This window comes from Puma concolor, chromosome D2 (assembly GCF_028749965.1).
Source record: "Puma concolor isolate L17-30 chromosome D2, mPumCon1.1.hap2, whole genome shotgun sequence".
In the NCBI taxonomy this organism is placed as follows: Eukaryota; Metazoa; Chordata; class Mammalia; order Carnivora; family Felidae; genus Puma; species Puma concolor.
In genome coordinates this window covers 3,281,803-3,298,284 of record NC_141677.1, presented here as the reverse complement: position 1 = coordinate 3,298,284, position 16,482 = coordinate 3,281,803, and the positions used below count along the sequence as shown (strand labels likewise).

The 16,482-nt window shown below is 41.0% G+C and overlaps 1 protein-coding gene across 14 annotated transcripts in view; it reads right to left on the bottom strand.

The window, feature by feature from the left end:
• Positions 1 to 16,482, bottom strand: part of PCDH15 (protocadherin related 15) — a 1,260,230-nt gene that overhangs the window by 459,114 nt on the left and 784,634 nt on the right. For all 14 annotated transcript variants that reach the window (XR_015241496.1, XM_086679475.1, XM_086679485.1 and 11 more), the window contains one exon: positions 12,989 to 13,099. Coding sequence is in view for 13 of the 14 variants with exons in the window: in XM_086679475.1 (XP_086535601.1) it covers positions 12,989 to 13,099 (111 nt within the window). In the remaining variant the exon portion in view is untranslated. The remainder of the gene's footprint in view (positions 1 to 12,988; positions 13,100 to 16,482) is intronic.

The following is a 16,482-nucleotide window of genomic DNA, read 5'->3' as shown; positions in this document are numbered from 1 at the left end:
TGGGAGGACAGGAGCCTACCCTCCACACGAGGCTTGCGCCACATTGTGAAAATATCTCCCATCCTTAAGAAATGAAGCCATTTCACTTCTCCTTTGGGAAGACCAATTAGCAAAAACTCTTGGCTATTGATTCCTCCACCACAAGCCCAGCCTGGTGCACGCACATGCACCCACTCGCTCACTCTCTCTCTCTTTTGATGATATTTCAAGCAATCTAGATACATTTTAGATGAATTTTGGTTACTTCCAAAAACAAACAACAACAAAAATGAAAAAAACCCACATCCTGAACAAAAAAAAAAAAAAAGAAGGAAAGAAAAAAAGAAACAAAGAGTAAAATGAAGGGAGAAAAAAGAGAAAAAAACCCACCAGATGTGCTATACTCTTAATGGAGAAATGCTGTTTAATGATTCACATAAGCTTTTCTATTATAAATTATTTTGAGACCAGCATTGCTTGTCTTCTGGTAGGATGATGTTGCCATTGAAATAACCTAGTTTTCCAAGCTTCCAGGTTATAACTGTCTTATTTTGTTTCTTTATTCTTTGGGATTCTAAAACCACAGCTTCTACGAAGAGTGCCCTTGTAGCAATAATGGGAACTATCTATTTAATGTTCTCTTTTTTCCACTACGTTATGGAACAATGAGAACAGGGATTTTTGTTTTGTTTTGTTTTGTTTTCCCCTATTTTACCAAGATACCACTGACATATAGCACTGCATGAGTTTAAGATGCACAACATTTGACTTGCATATATGTGAAATGATTTTACAATAGGTTTAGTTAGCATCCACCATCTCCTACATGTACAGAAAACAAAAAGAAAAAGAAAGAGAAATTCTTGTGAAGAGAATTCCTATCTCAGATCTCAACAATGCTCTATCCCTTCTTTCATCCGACTTGAGTTCAGAACGCATTCTGGTCTCTTCATTATGAAACAGCCTTGACTAAGATCTGGTCTATTCACTTAAACTGGCCCAGTGTTGTTGTCATTGTTGCTTTTCTTGCTGTGACAATACATTGTTATTAGCTATAATCCATATTTCTGAGATCTCCCTAGTTTCTATCTAATGTCCGTTTTCTGGATCCCATCCAGGACTCCACTTATAATTTGCCATCATGTCCCCTCAGGCTCCTTTTGGTTATGAAAATTTCTCCAATTTCCCTTGTCTCTCATCTCCTTGACAATGTTGAGAACGAGTCAGGCACTTTGGAGCATATTCCTCATTGGGGACTTGATGTTTTTTTCAAGATCAGGCTGGGGTGGTACATTTTGGGGAGGGAGACCAAAGAGATCCAGCATCATTTCATCACATTATATCAAGAGTATATTATTATTAACACGACTCATGATTTAGGCTAACCTTGATCACCTGGTTGAGCTTCTGTTCATCATGGTTCCCCATTGTAAAGTTATTCTTTCTTGTTTCCTTTTTCATTTCTTTGGGAAGAAATCACTATGTGAAGCCCATGTTAAGGAGTGGAAGTGATTTCACTAGAAATTCATATTAATTATATTTATCTAAAGAGTGTTCATCAGGAGGACACAAGGAAGACACATTGGACCTGTAATCTGCAAGTCACCAGTTAGTAAATCTAAGAAAGCAGAGGACAGGTTTTCCTTCTCAAAAAAGGGGTGAATACAATCAAGATTAATCACTACAAGATTATACTAATAACTATGATTGGTTGAATGTATAGGGGATAGAGATTTTTAAGAAGTCCTTCTTTAATTGTAAATTTTCTTTGTTTATTATATTCAGTATAGTTGAAAGTACAGTAGGAGCAGAAAATGGCATATGAGATAATTTTGGTGCTCCACAAATTAGCTTTAAAACTTAACACTTTAGGGCACCTGGGCGGCTCAGTCAGTTAAGCTTCTGACTTCAGCTCAGGTCATGATCTCGTGGTTCGTGGGTTTGAGCCCGGCATCTGGAGCTTGCTTCAGATTCTGTGTCTCCGTCTCTCTCTGTCCCTCCCTCACTCATTCTTTGTCTTTCTGTCTCTCTCAAAAATAAATAATAAAAAAAATTAAATACTATACTGTAAATGTATGAGTTTTGAGTACATACGGAAAAAATTATTATTACAGTACAGTTGCCACACAATGTCACATTAGTTTCAGGTGTACAACATAGTGATGCAACGTACAATTTTATGCCACGCCCCCCACACCTGGAGCTATGACTGGTCAGCACACAACGTTATTACAATATCACTGTATTCCCTGTGCTGTGCCTTTCATCCCCATGAATTATTCATTCCATACCTAGAAGCCTGTATCTCCCTTTCCCCTTCACCCATTTTGCCCTTCCACACCCATCTCCCCTCTGGCAATCACTATTTTGTTGAAAATACTAATTTGGCATAAATTCATATATTTCTTGCAAATTTTAAAAAACACAACTGGCTCATCAAATCTGACATTTCAAAAATTATGGTTGCTTAGGATAAAGTTTTTCAAAATGCCAAATCAATCAAAGTTGATAAAAAATATTAGATAACATTTGATGTGATATGGATGTGGAGAAATATCTGAATATCCCATAAGCAGTATTTCTGCACTTAAATGCCACACAACCTTACCCCTTATATGTCATCACCAAGTCAATGGTAGACACAGTTGAGTGTTTATCAAACTCTTTCTTTCAATCTGTCAGCAACAAATCTAACTATTCTCTACCTCTCTGGGTCATTAAGACTCCTTAAAATGGAGTACAAGTGCGTAAGAGTGGGTGTATGTAGGATTACCAAAATACATAATTTAGGTTTTTATGTCATATTTTACCAGCTAGACCCCAAGATCTGACCTTGACTGCCCATCTGCTTGCATTCACCGACCTTTATCTCACATTTTCCCTTGAGCTCCTCTCTCCAGCTTATCTCTTAACTCAGGCAAATGGAAAGCAAAACCTTCCCTCAAGTGAGCAAGCGAGCGACTGTCCTGACAAGACCTCCAACCAGCCCAGACCATGTTGACCAGTTTGAGCTCAACCCCTTAATCACACCTGAGCCAATGGACCACAGTGTGACCTCTAGAAAGGCCGACAACTACCTCTACTCACTGCAATACTAAAATCTCCACCCAAGGAGGAGCACAAGTCTCATTACATAACACACAGCGTGTGTGCAGGCAGGTTTCCCTAGGACATACGCACGACCCTATGTCTGCGTCTACAGATGATGACGAGGCTCCCCTATCTAAATATCCCTCCTAACTCTAAACAAAGGAACCCATTTCCTGCACAGAGAGCCAGGGCTTTGGAAGTCATTCCCCATGATCTCTTTGTTTGCTGCAAATAAAGTTTTCTTTGTGTGGCAACTCATCAGGTACAGTTTCTGATGCACCAAGGAGCAGCTCACGTTGGTTTGGTTATAATATTGGGAAAAGATACTGTTTACAAAGTGTTGATTTATAAAATATGAACTTTTTACTGGGAGGAAAAATAGTAAAGAAGCTACTGTCAGGGAAGAAAAAAATTTCCCTCCTCCCTTGTAGCTTCTTGGCTGAGACCCCACACAAGAGAAAACAGATTAGCAGGAAAACAAACAAACAAACAAAATGCTTTAATGATATGTACACACACATACACCCAGGAAAACTGGGCAACTCCCCAAAATGGCCCAAACTGTCACCTTAAACCCGGGCTTCAGCAAAAGACAAAAGAAGATGTTGGGGATGGAGAGTGGGGAGAACTGGGTTTCAGGCAAGGCACAGTAAAACAAGGCTTTCCCTCTGACAGAAGCTTCTCCGGATTTAGCCATTCTCCTTTTTGTGGAGGGGGGGGGGGACACCCTTGCAGGTGGAGAGTCCTGTGTAGGCATAAACTGCCTACTTAGTTTTCAGAGCTTCCCTGTTGTCTGCTGTTTTGAAACCGTAATCCTTATGCCAGTGAGGCATATTCTGGGGTGACAAATTCTGCTCCTCTCCATGTCTACACACAGAGGTAGCACTGACAGATACCCACAGTCCCTCTACGCATGTGGATATTCTGCAGGATTTGTCATTAATATATATTATATAACGTGAGGGGTATGAATATGAAAGTAAGTCTCCAGGTCACTGTGCACTTGTGAGCCCATGGAAGGCTTTAATCTGTGATGTTCTTCTCCCAGTTTAGAACCAAATTTGACCTTAAAAATTCATCTAAAACACAGCCCCTGGAAATTGAGATAAAAACCAAAATGAAAAGAACCTTTCGCTCTTTCTAGTAAAATGCTACTGCTGAAGATTATTCCAGATAAAAGAAATAACATTCTAAATTGGGAGTGGCATAAATAAAACATAATTATTTGCATAAATATTTTATGTGATTTCCTGAAGTCTTTATTTCCATTCATTCCTATGTGAGAATCCAAAAGATAGTAACCGCCCCCTCCCCACCCAGCCAAATTCCTTCCTTCTTTACTCTCATTTTCATTCCTCATTTCTCTTATTTCCTTTACAAAAGTAAGGTATTTTACATTTTTAAATAGTTTTTAAAAAGATACTTCATCAGGGGTGCCTGGGTGGTGCAGTCGGTTAAGCGTCCGACTTCAGCCAGGTCACGATCTCGCGGTCCGGGAGTTCGAGCCCCGCGTCAGGCTCTGGGCTGATGGCTCAGAGCCTGGAGCCTGTTTCCGATTCTGTGTCTCCCTCTCTCTCTGCCCCTCCCCCGTTCATGCTCTGTCTCTCTCTGTCTCAAAAATAAAAATAAAAAACGTTGAAAAAAAAAAAAGATACTTCATTAGTTTAAAAACTATGACTGTAACTGTCAAGCAAGAATATATCTTTAAAATTTTTTTTTTTTTAATGTTTACTTATTGTTTTGAGAGAAAGAGACAGAGCAATGAGTGGGAGAAGGGAAGAGAGAGAGAGAGGGAGATATAGAATTGGAAGCAGGCTCCAGGCTCTGCGCTGTCAGCACAGAGCCCGATGCAGGGCTTGAACTCACAAACGGTGAGATCATGACCTGAGCTGAAGTCGGACGCCCAACCAAAGGGGCCACACAGGCACCCCAAGAATATATCTATTTTAAATTTTTTTTTTCAACGTTTATTTATTTTTGGGACAGGGAGAGACAGAGCATGAATGGGGGAGGGTCAGAGAGAGAGGGAGACAGAGAATCGGAAACAGGCTCCAGGCTCTGAGCCATCAGCCCAGAGCCTGACGCAGGGCTCGAACTCACGGACCGCAAGATCGTGACCTGGCTGAAGTCGGACGCTTAACCGACTGCGCCACCCAGGCGCCCCTTAAAAGTTATTCAAGTATGACTGTTTAATTTGTATTTTCTCAATGTGCATTATTATTTCACATATCACTTACACACTTGCTAACATTAAACATTAACGTCCATGAAACATTTAATTAGCTACTATACAAATAGGTCACTACTTAACAACTGTGAGTTCAGCTTACAAGGAAGTGCAGGTGATATGAAGAATAATCCAGTGTAAAAGCCAAAATCCAGTAATTTAAAAGCCTATGTATATTCAACACAGAATCAAGAAGGTCATAAGGAATATTCAGCAGTGTGTGGAATCTGACCTAGCTGGAATATTCTGTCTGGGCTGAACAGGAAAGCAGCACTGACTTGGTCCCTGAATCCTCAGCATGTGCATTCAAATTCTCAATCCACTGGTCCCATATGACAGCAACACAAGCTACAAACCTTGAGAACCACATTGTAACACGATGGCTGCTGTAGCCAAGACACCCACTGTCTTTGAATGAAGTGTTTACTAAGTAAGTAGAAATTTTCATCAACATATTGCTAGGAAGAACTAATTTATTTCTTCAAAAGAGAGATATGTGCTTATAACTTCAGAGATACTAACTTTTATAAATAGCTCAGAGATAACGGATTCATCATCACAATCCACACTTTTTACAAAGCACAGTTTTATAAAATTGCAAATATTTAAACTGACGGTGTTAAGGAAATAAAACACCTGCGTCTGATGAGAAGTAAGGCCCCACCCCTTTATCCTAATCAAAAGGCTTTCTTTCTAGAAAATAGTTTCATTGTCCACTGTTCTTTGATCAGCGGAGATGAATGCTAATTTGTGATTCACTCAGTACCTGCTCTCTATTTACAAGCGTATCCAGTTAAATATTGTTGGGGGCAGAACCAGGGATGATGTGGACTCCAGCAAATACTAAGAAATTAGGTGAATCTCAGTTCTAAAATGAGGATGGAACAGGGGCGCCTGGGTGGCTCAGTTGGTTTCTCCAGTGGGGTAGTCCTCATTAGAAACAGCCTTCTCTGGGGCACCTGGGGGGCTCAGTTGGTCAAGTGTCCAACTCATGAGTTCGGCTCACATCATGATCTCACAGCTCATGAGACAGAGCCCTGCATCGGGTTCTGTGCTGATAGCACCGAGCCTACTTGGGATTCCCTCTCTGTTCTCTCTCTGCCCCTCCCCTGTTCATGTTCGTTCATTCATTCATTCATTCATTCTCTCTCTCTCTCTCTCTCTCTCAAAATAAATAAACATAAAAAAAAAAAAAACAGCTTTTAGGGGCACCTGGGTGGCTCAGTCTGTTAAGCATCTGACTGCACCTCAGGTCATGCATGATCTCACAGCTCATGAGTTCAAGCCCCGCGTCGGGCTCTGTGCTGACAGCTCAGAGCCTGCAGCCTGCTCCAGATTCTGTGTCTTCCACTCTCTCTGTCCCTCCCCTGTTTGTGTGAGAGCTCTCTCTCTCTCTCTCTCAAAAATAAACATTAATTTTTTTTTTCAAAAAACTAAAAAAAAAAATGAGTACGGAACAGACATGCTGATGTTTTGGTTTGTTTTTGAGCCGCTGCCATAGAAGACTTGGCATAGACTTCCAACATTTACATACTCAGTATTCAAGTGCTTTGTAGCTAAAACACACACACACACACACACACACACACACACACACACACACACACACACTGGCTAGCAGCAAGCACCTCCCAGGCTCACTCATAGATACATATATTACAGACTCTTTCATTACTTTATCAGCTATTTGCAGTAGGGAAAGAAAAAAATGCCACATAATTAGGTTTGCCCTGAATCTTCTGACCCTGACTCTTCACCTAGGACCATGGGGGTGTTTGCCCTGCTCTGCTCACCAATGATAGATGGACGATCCCTGACTGGAAACACGAAACTTATCCTAGAGTAACTTGATTCCATTACATTGTTTTATTCAAAATGGAAAAAAAAAAATAAAGAAGCAACAAGATTGTGTGGGTCTAAACCATTTTAGAAGTGATTTTTTTTTTTTCCTGGAAAGTGTTTTTTTTTTTTTTTTTTTTGGATTGAGACATTTAATGATTTTCCTTAATTTTTATGCACGCTGGTAGACAGAATAGCATGACACTTTGCATCTCCACATGCTTACACACCCTGACCACTGGGCACTGGATAAATCTGTGTCAGCCATCAGGTGCCACCACCATCTCCCTCTTTCACGCCTATTCCCCAGAGTGCGCCCAAGAATGGGCGGAGCTCAATCCAGCACTTACTCCACAAGCAGTAGGAAGGACAGGTGAGGGAAGGTCAGAGTGGGAGCTACTGCTGAAAAGTTGTTTGCAGAAATTGACATCCAGAAGTATATGAAGTGGTTTTTTTACATACAAGCCCACATAATTACAATGCTTACATACTGATTTGAATATTCATACATTGGGAGAAAAGACAGAGTAAGAAAGAAGTGGCATTTTTACGAATTATAATATCTTGTTACGAAAGACAACTAAGCCTTCCTTCTCTACATTTTTGATATTTCAGAAAATATTAAATTCTTCCTGTTATTGGTAAGATGATTTAGAATTACTCTATGATTTTATTTTAATTTAATTTTTATTTAATTTTATTTATTTTAGAGAGAGAGAGAGAAAGTGGGAAGTGCAGAAGGAGAGAGACAGAATCCCAAACAGGCTGCACATTCAGCACAGAGCCCAATGTGGGGCTCCATCCCGCAACCCTGGGATCATGACCTGAGCCAAAATCAGAGTCGAATGCTTAACCAACTGAGCCACCCTGGCATCCCTACCCTGGCTATGATTCTAAATTAAATGTAAACTTTTTTTTTCTGACAACTAATTAAGGGCTCTTGAGTATGGAAGAGTCCTCAGTATTTCCTTCAGGATAACAGTAATACAAAGGAGAGCTTGCTTTGGAACAATACCCATGTATAAGGAGATAAGTTTGATTTGTTTGTGATTTAGGGTAACATAACAAAATTGGAGTTTGTGGTACAGACTATATTGGAAACTTCGACAGAAGGAAAACCTAGGGATCTTTGTACAATCTCTAAACTTTCTTTTCTAGATTTCTTTTCCTTCTGTTTTCTAGAATTAACCATTCTCTCATTGCCCATTCATACTTAAACCATGATTAATAATGCTGCAAATAGTCCTCAAGTAAACAAGTGGCAAGTTTTCTTAATTTTGTTAACCAAAACTCTTCCAGCTTATTTAAGAATCCCAACATGTGGGGAGCTTGGGTGGCTCAGTCAGTTGAGCATCTGACTTCGGCTCAGGTCATGATCTCGCAGTTTGTGGGTTCGAGCCCCACATTGGGCTCTGTGCTGACAGCTCAGAGCCTGGAGCCTGTTTCAGATTCTGTGTCTCCCTCTCTCTGCCCCTACACCACTCACGCTCTGTCTCTCTCTCTAAAAAATAAATTTAAAAAATTAAAAAAAAAAGAATTCTAATATGTCCACAGGGATAAAAAGAAACTTCCTAATTACATGAAATTAGAATAGTTTCCTTTGTACATCAATCAAATCTGTGTACCATAAGCAAAGCCAGGTCAAAGTTGAGTAATTTCAGTAATATATCATCACTCTTCCATCCACTTACATACCACCTACTTTAAAATCAAAACTGTTCATATTTCAACTCTCTTTAGGACTCCAAGAGAAAAATGTAGGTTTTGAATGTACGTGATCTACGTTGTACGACAGTTTACGTAGCATTGACAAAATGATAATAAAAAAACACCAAAGGATATAAAAATGTAACTAGAAACATGTAACAGTCTGTGGACTTCATGATCCTATATAAATATAAAAGTGTAAATTATATAGATGAAAGGGTTCCAGAGTGGCCCCTCCCAGAATGTGTCACTTTGACATGTGAGTTATTGTGAACACAAAGCCCCTGAGACCCTGTGTCTCAGGAGATACTTTTGTCCCTCTCTTAGCCACACAGAAAAATCTCATTTGGGGTATTTCACAGAATATGAATTATTGGAGATACATTTTACCTGAGTGAGTCCTCTGTATGTAGAACAGCCAATTAGCAAACATCTGCTTTTCTTATCACCCTATGAATTGCACTGTTTTCTTGTAAAATCCTAGACCCCTGCCCCCTTCTCCTTAGTTCAGAAGGACATATATTTCTGATTGTGCCTGTGTTTGGAATGTCTATGTGGATTCCCATACATATGCCGATTAATGTTGATTTCCTCCTGTTAATCTGTCTCATGTCAATTTGATACTTGGTCTGGCCAGAAGGACCTTGAGAGGGACAGGGATTCTTGCTCCCTGACACAGACGTGGGTATTCACAAATCAGTAAACATCGAACAACCATCTCTCTGGGATGAGAAGTCCTGATTCGTAGCACTGGTCATTGTCCATACTCACGGTGGCCACCATGGCCACAAAGGTGAGGTCACTGAACTCAGAGTAGGGAAGGGAGCTCACCATCGGTCCTCAAGCAAGTAGGAGTCAGCTTTTCAGCTCCTACAATACACTTTTTTAAGTAAATTATTTTATCTAAAAAGTAGAGGCAATGTGCCATTCTTTATCTTGTAGGAAAGTGATGTGCTGTAATATTTTGGAAAACGATATGGCAGTGTTTACCAAGATTAAAAGTATATTCCTATACACACATATGCATATACAATTTTTCCCATAGTGATTCCATTTTTAAATTATGTATTTTGGGGTGGTGCCTGGGTGGCTCAGTCGGTTAAGCAACTGACTCTTGACTTCAGCTCAGGTTACGATCTCATGGTTCCTGAGGTTGAGCCCCAAGTCAGGCTCTGTGCTGACAATGCGGAGACCACTTGAGATTCTCTCTCCCTCTCTCGTTACCCCTCTCCCACTTGCTCTCTCAAAATAAATAAATATTTAAAAATAAATAAATAAATAAAACTATTAAAAGGATGTAGCTCTGACAGCTTTTAAAAACACCAAGAAGCTTATAATCTCCTATATTTAATATTCCCATTTTATAGTATAGGATTTAAATTTATAATAAAAATTGTTACAGATAAATTAACCTTTTCTTTCACTTATTACCAGTTCCAATCCTTCCTCTTGCTGATTCACGCATATCCTCGTATTTCATAATTTTATCCCTGAAATGCTAACCACTTACCACTCTCTGTCTCTCTCAGTTGTGGGCAGTCTAGCAAATTGCATACAAATTGTTCCAGAAGCCTTCAAAAATATTTTAAATTAAACATAAATTCAAATGTTTTTGCTTGAACTTCTTTAAAAAAAAGCTCATTTTACTTGAACTTCTTTTTAAAAAATAGCTCATTTTGGGGCGCCTGGGTGGCGCAGTCGGTTAAGCGTCCGACTTCAGCCAGGTCACGATCTCGCGGTCCGTGAGTTCGAGCCCCGCGTCGGGCTCTGGGCTGATGGCTCAGAGCCTGGAGCCTGTTTCTGATTCTGTGTCTCCCTCTCTCTCTGCCCCTCCCCCGTTCATGCTCTGTCTCTCTCTGTCCCAAAAATAAATAAAAACGTTAAAAAAAAAAAAAAAAGAAAGAAATACTGCGGGGCGCCTGGGTGGCGCAGTCGGTTAAGCATCCGACTTCAGCCAGGTCACGATCTCACGGTCCGTGAGTTCGAGCCCCGCGTCAGGCTCTGGGCTGATGGCTCGGAGCCTGGAGCCTGTTTCTGATTCTGTGTCTCCCTCTCTCTCTGCCCCTCCCCCGTTCATGCTCTGTCTCTCTCTGTCCCAAAAAAAAAAAAAAAAAAAAGTTGAAAAAAAATAGCTCATTTTAATAGCACAAGAAAAACTGATATATTCCACAGCAATCTTATTTTTCCTTAAATTTTATTAGAGATTCACAGTCAAACAAGAGAAGCTATGTTTTTTTTCTTCTCATTTTCACTGTGTAGAAAAACTATTAAAAAAAAGATTTCAGGGTTTTGAGGAGCTCTGAGAGGAACCCCCCAGTAGATATTAGTTTCTCCTATATCTGCTGTTTGCACTCCAATCTCTGCCCGTGGACACCAAGATACTGACTTGAGAATTTTGAATGAAAATTTAGAAATCTGGCTTCAAAAATTAGATCTCTATCTACATATATCTACTATCTACCGACTATATAAAATAGGCAAATTAAATTCATATATATTATATATGTAAATAAATATACTTTTATATAAGCAAATATATTTATATATATTAAATATATAAAATAACATTAATGTAAATATATATTATATATTTAATTATAATTATACACAAACTTCCCCCCCTTTCTGGCAAAATATCTCTAGCTAAAAAGTGGCCATTTAGTGACACCTTATCGCATATAAACTTGTTCATAACAGCTGATGGAGGATGCTTTCTCTTTTCCACTCTGAGTGGTCTTCATGCTCTGGTATAGAAGTAGAATGACATTGCTTAGGAATCCTTTAAGGCACAGGCTGGCTTCAGAGTCTAATAACCTATTCGGAACATGATCTTGTCACTTGCTATGGACTTTTTCAATATTGGAAGCTATCTGTAGCCAGCCCTGTCAGATTTTTGCTGAAATACTAGCTCTATTCTTCTTGTTAACAAATTCCTCTCCTCCTCCTCCTCCTCTCCTCCTCCTCCTTTCTCCTCTTCCTTTTCCTCTATCTCCTCCCCCCTTTCTCCTCCTCCTTTGCCCCTCCTCCTCCTCCCTCTTCTCCTCCTCCTCCTCCCCCTCCCAGTCCCCCTCTGACTCCTCTCCACCCCCTTCCCCAGGTTATCAGTGTGTCCAGCATCAGGAGATGCACAGAACTTGGTGCAATCTAGAGTTGGCTACCTCACCCCTTTTGCTACATAAGACTTCCTCAGCTTCCTTTCTCTAGGCTGACTCTGTGATCCCAGGCTGGAGAGGGAAGTTAGAAGGGAGAGGACTCTGGGCAGGAGTTTCCTCACAGTCGAAGGATGATCAGCAAACAAGAAGAGTCCTGGTTTCACCCCCTTTCCACCTGCTGGCAGTCAGACCTGAAATGCAGCCGTGGTGTTTAGGGCTGTGGTAGTCACTAGCACCTGACGAACAGGACACTGGGAAAATGGCCAAGTGTCAGGAAAGGGGCCCAGTGTGAGGGCAGAAGAAACCCGGTCCTTGGTGATATACCTGAGGTGCCAAACCAGCACCTGATCCACACACAGCTGGGGCTTTATTAAGGTAACGATAAAAGTCCACGTTATATAAGCGACTGGTTTTCAGCTTTTCCCTTCCTGCTGTACATACATCCTGGTTACAGTCCCAGTAGCTGACATCTAGTGAGCAGGTGTTCAAGAAATGACAGCCAAGGGGGAAAAGATTACCAACTGGACACGTCTTCTCTTTCTTTGGCATACATGGCGACCCCCCAGGGAGTAAAACATTCAGGTATTCCACTTCCACCCTGTGAGATGTTTGCACAGAGGGTCTGAGGCAGAGCCCGGGAACCTGCGTGTTTAGTATGCACCGAGGTGATTCTCCTGCAGGTCACACTCTGTGTCACATTCTGTGTCACATTCTGTGTCACAATTTGAGAAACGCTTCAGGGCAAACTAAAGCCAAATTACCGAAGGGTGGGAATGTGACTCAGAGTGAAGGGAACAGTGGGTAGAAACACTCCTCCTGTTCCATTCCATCCCATTCCCCATCTAGAAGAACAGAACATATAAATTTTGCTGTGGGCAGCCTACCCCATTGAGGCCATAAATTCCAGCGGGCACTCTGTGAGCACTGACACATTTTGGGAGAGTTCTTTATTCCTAAGCTCCCAGGAGGGAAGCGAGGGGGAATGAATACTCACATTAGCTTGGATGATGACAAAGTACCGAGTCTTGTCTTCATAGTTGAGCCTCTTCCTTAACACCACATTCCCAGTCAACATGAGGGGGATTTCAAAGGTGTCATTGGATGTCTGCCAACAGGGAGAGGGACAGAATCAACTCATTTGAATAGAAGATGAATTAGAGAATGCAGTATTGCAGCTGAGTCTCCCAGAAAGTTACAGATAGTAGGTTTATCACCTGAAAATTGGATGTTGCCTGTAAGCTTCCGATTTAATACTCCTTTCGTGTCTAAAAAGTTTCCATGTTGATGAATGGGTTTTACCAGAGTCATTTGATAACAACCTGGAAACTCGTCACCTGTGAGTTTTTAATGTATTTTTAGGGTTACCCTGGGACACTTCTCAACCAAACTGCAAGTATCTAAACATCTTCTCTATTACCACCATTTGTTTTATCACCCAAGAGCCCCAAGCATCACAATTTGTGATCTCTACATAATATCCCTTTTCAACGTTGTTGTCAGGGAAGAAATGGAGGAGGAGGATGGTGACCTGTACGTGGTTCTGTTAGCTCGCGCATCATTAACCAAAACACGTCATTCTTCCAACCAAAAGAAAGCGCATTCCTGGTACATCTCCAAGGAGAGGAAGAACAAGAACATTTTGGAAATGAGCACAAATGCTTTTGCTTTGAATTTGGTTAATCAGCTGAGCAGCTATTAATCCCTGAATTTGTTCCTTATTTGTTGTATTGTGTTGTATTATTATATATATATTTTTTTATTTGAGAGAGAGGGAGAGAAAGTGGGGAAAGGGGAATAGGAAGAGAGAGAGACAGAGACCCAAGCACACTCTATGCTAGTGCGGAGCCTGATGTGGGGCACGACCCCACGAACCGTGAGATTATGACCTGAGCCGAAATCAAGAGTTGGACACTCGACCTACTGAGCCACCTACGTGCCCCAATTCCTCTTTTAGATAAAATTCAATGACAATGATGGCACAAGAGAAGAAAAATGAAGAGAAACAAGAGAGAAGAAAGCTCAATGTTAACTACTCTGATTTTGCTCATGGGTTAAAAGAGTTTGCAATGTTGGTAATTACAATTTTATGATTTTGGCTAGTAAAAATGCCTGCTTCTTCTCTATTCCACATGCAGTATAAATGTTCATTCACATCATAAAGAAAATATAGGTAGGTTAAGAAAGATGTAGGGGTGCCTGAGTGGCTGAGTCATTTAGGCGACCCACTTCAGCTGAGGTCATGATCTCATGGTTCACAAGTTCAAGCCCCATGCTGGGCTCTGTGCTGACAGCTCAGAGCCTGAAGCCTGCTTCAGAATCTGTGTCTTCCTCTTTCTCTGCCCCGCCCACACTCACACTCCATCTCTGTCTCAAAAATAAAATAAAAACATTGAAAAAAGAAAGATGTTAACAAGGCAGGTGACCATCTTCAAACCCTGTATTATAGCCAAAATAGAACCTTTATCTCCTCTATTTTGTATATATTTGTAAAAAAAACAAATAAACAAACAAACAAAAAGAGACTTTCCAAAGTAGATGTTTATAGGACATTCAAAAATGATGACATAACAGTAGGTATGGCAGACAGATTCCTATGGGAGCCCTCTCTATCCCCACTTCCTGATGGGCATCCGCACCTTTGTGTAAACCCTCCACCTTGAGTGTAGACAGGATCTGTGACCTGTTTGTAATCATCAGGATACAGCTTAGGTGATGAGCTGTCACTCTTATGGCCACATTATGACATATAAGACTCCATGTTGCAAACAGACATGGTCTAGACACTCTCCTTGCAGAAGTCACAGGGTAAACAGCCAAAGAACTAAGTGTGGTCTCTTAGAGCTGGGAGAAGCTACTAGCCAACAGCAAGCAAGATGCCAAGGGCCTGTGTCTTACAACCATGGAGAAACAATTTCTGACAGCAGCCTGAGTTCACTTGGAAAGAGGTCCTTCCTTAGTTGAACCTCCACCAGAGAACCAATATGCTCAACACCTAGACTACAACCTTGTGAGAGCCTAAACAGAGAGCCCAGCTTAGCTGAGCCTAGACTCCTAAGTCACAGAAACTGTGCAAACATCAGTGTGTGTTGTTTTAAGACACTAAGTTTGTGATGGTTTGCAACACAGTAGTAGATAACTAACACACTATGCTAATCCCCAAGACTCACCTAAGGGATCACTGGTGACATATAGTAATGGCAACTGATATCTGCTATGATTGCTGAGTCTTCAACATAATAATTTCAAGTGATATTATATTTGTTATTTCTCTAATATTTAGGAACACACAGACATGAGGATAAACTCAAACATGTTCTTGTGTTAGAATCATCCTCTTTTTTAAAATACAGAGACAAGGGGCGCCTGGGTGGCGCAGTCGGTTAAGCGTCCGACTTCAGCCAGGTCACGATCTCGCGGTCTGTGAGTTCGAGCCCCGCGTCAGGCTCTGGGCTGATGGCTCAGAGCCTGGAGCCTGTTTCCGATTCTGTGTCTCCCTCTCTCTCTGCCCCTCCCCCGTTCATGCTCTGTCTCTCTCTGTCCCAAAAATAAATAAACGTTGAAAAAAAAAATTAAAAAAAAATAAAAAATAAAAAATAAAATACAGAGACAAATGGACAACACATGTCACCTTGGTTTTCAACAATTCCTCCAATTCTCCCTTTCTTAAAGAGAAAACAGCTCGACATAGATTTGGAATTCCAGTGCTTCCGGTAATAAACTGGTGCCAGCGGTAGGGGCGCCTGGGTGGCTCAGTCGGTTGAGCGTCCGACTTTGGCTCAGGTCATGATCTCACAGCTCGTGAGTTCGAGCTCCGGATTGGGCTCTGTGCTGACAGCTCGGAGCCTGGAGCCTGCTTCAGATTCCGTGTCTCCTTTCCTCTCTTCCCTTCCTTTCCCCAACCCACTTGCATTATGTCTCTATCTCTCTAAAAAATAAACAAACATTAAAAACATTAAAAAAAAAAAAAAGAAAAAACTGGTGCCAGCAGCAAATGAGCTGATAATTCATCACCGAAGATCCACAGCCATCAAGGAAATGGAAGCACGTTCTTCCATTGTTATTAAAACTTTGAAATGATTATATTATTGTTGCTGTTGCCTGATATTCGGGAAGGCCAGAATGGTTCAGAAGCAAAAACAAGTATGTGCCCTTGTCTTCTAAATGTATACTGAAGAAAGGAACTTATTGAGCATTAATCATTCTGTTTCTATATGGTTGATTATCTCCCACTTGACTCAGTCTTTCCACAAACAACACCTATAAACTCTGGGAAAAACACAAAAGGCAAAGGATACCAGATACCCCTCAAGAGATAACCAAAGCAGACACACTCTGGGAGATGTCACACACTTGAAAGAAGAGACAACATGGGTGAGTTTGCTGCTTTATGGTAGTTAGTAGCTTGAGGGCCAGTTACAACTCTGACAGAAAGTCTATCTGGCCTGAAGAATCGGGGATAGATTTTGGGACAATCAAAGCTGATGGAAG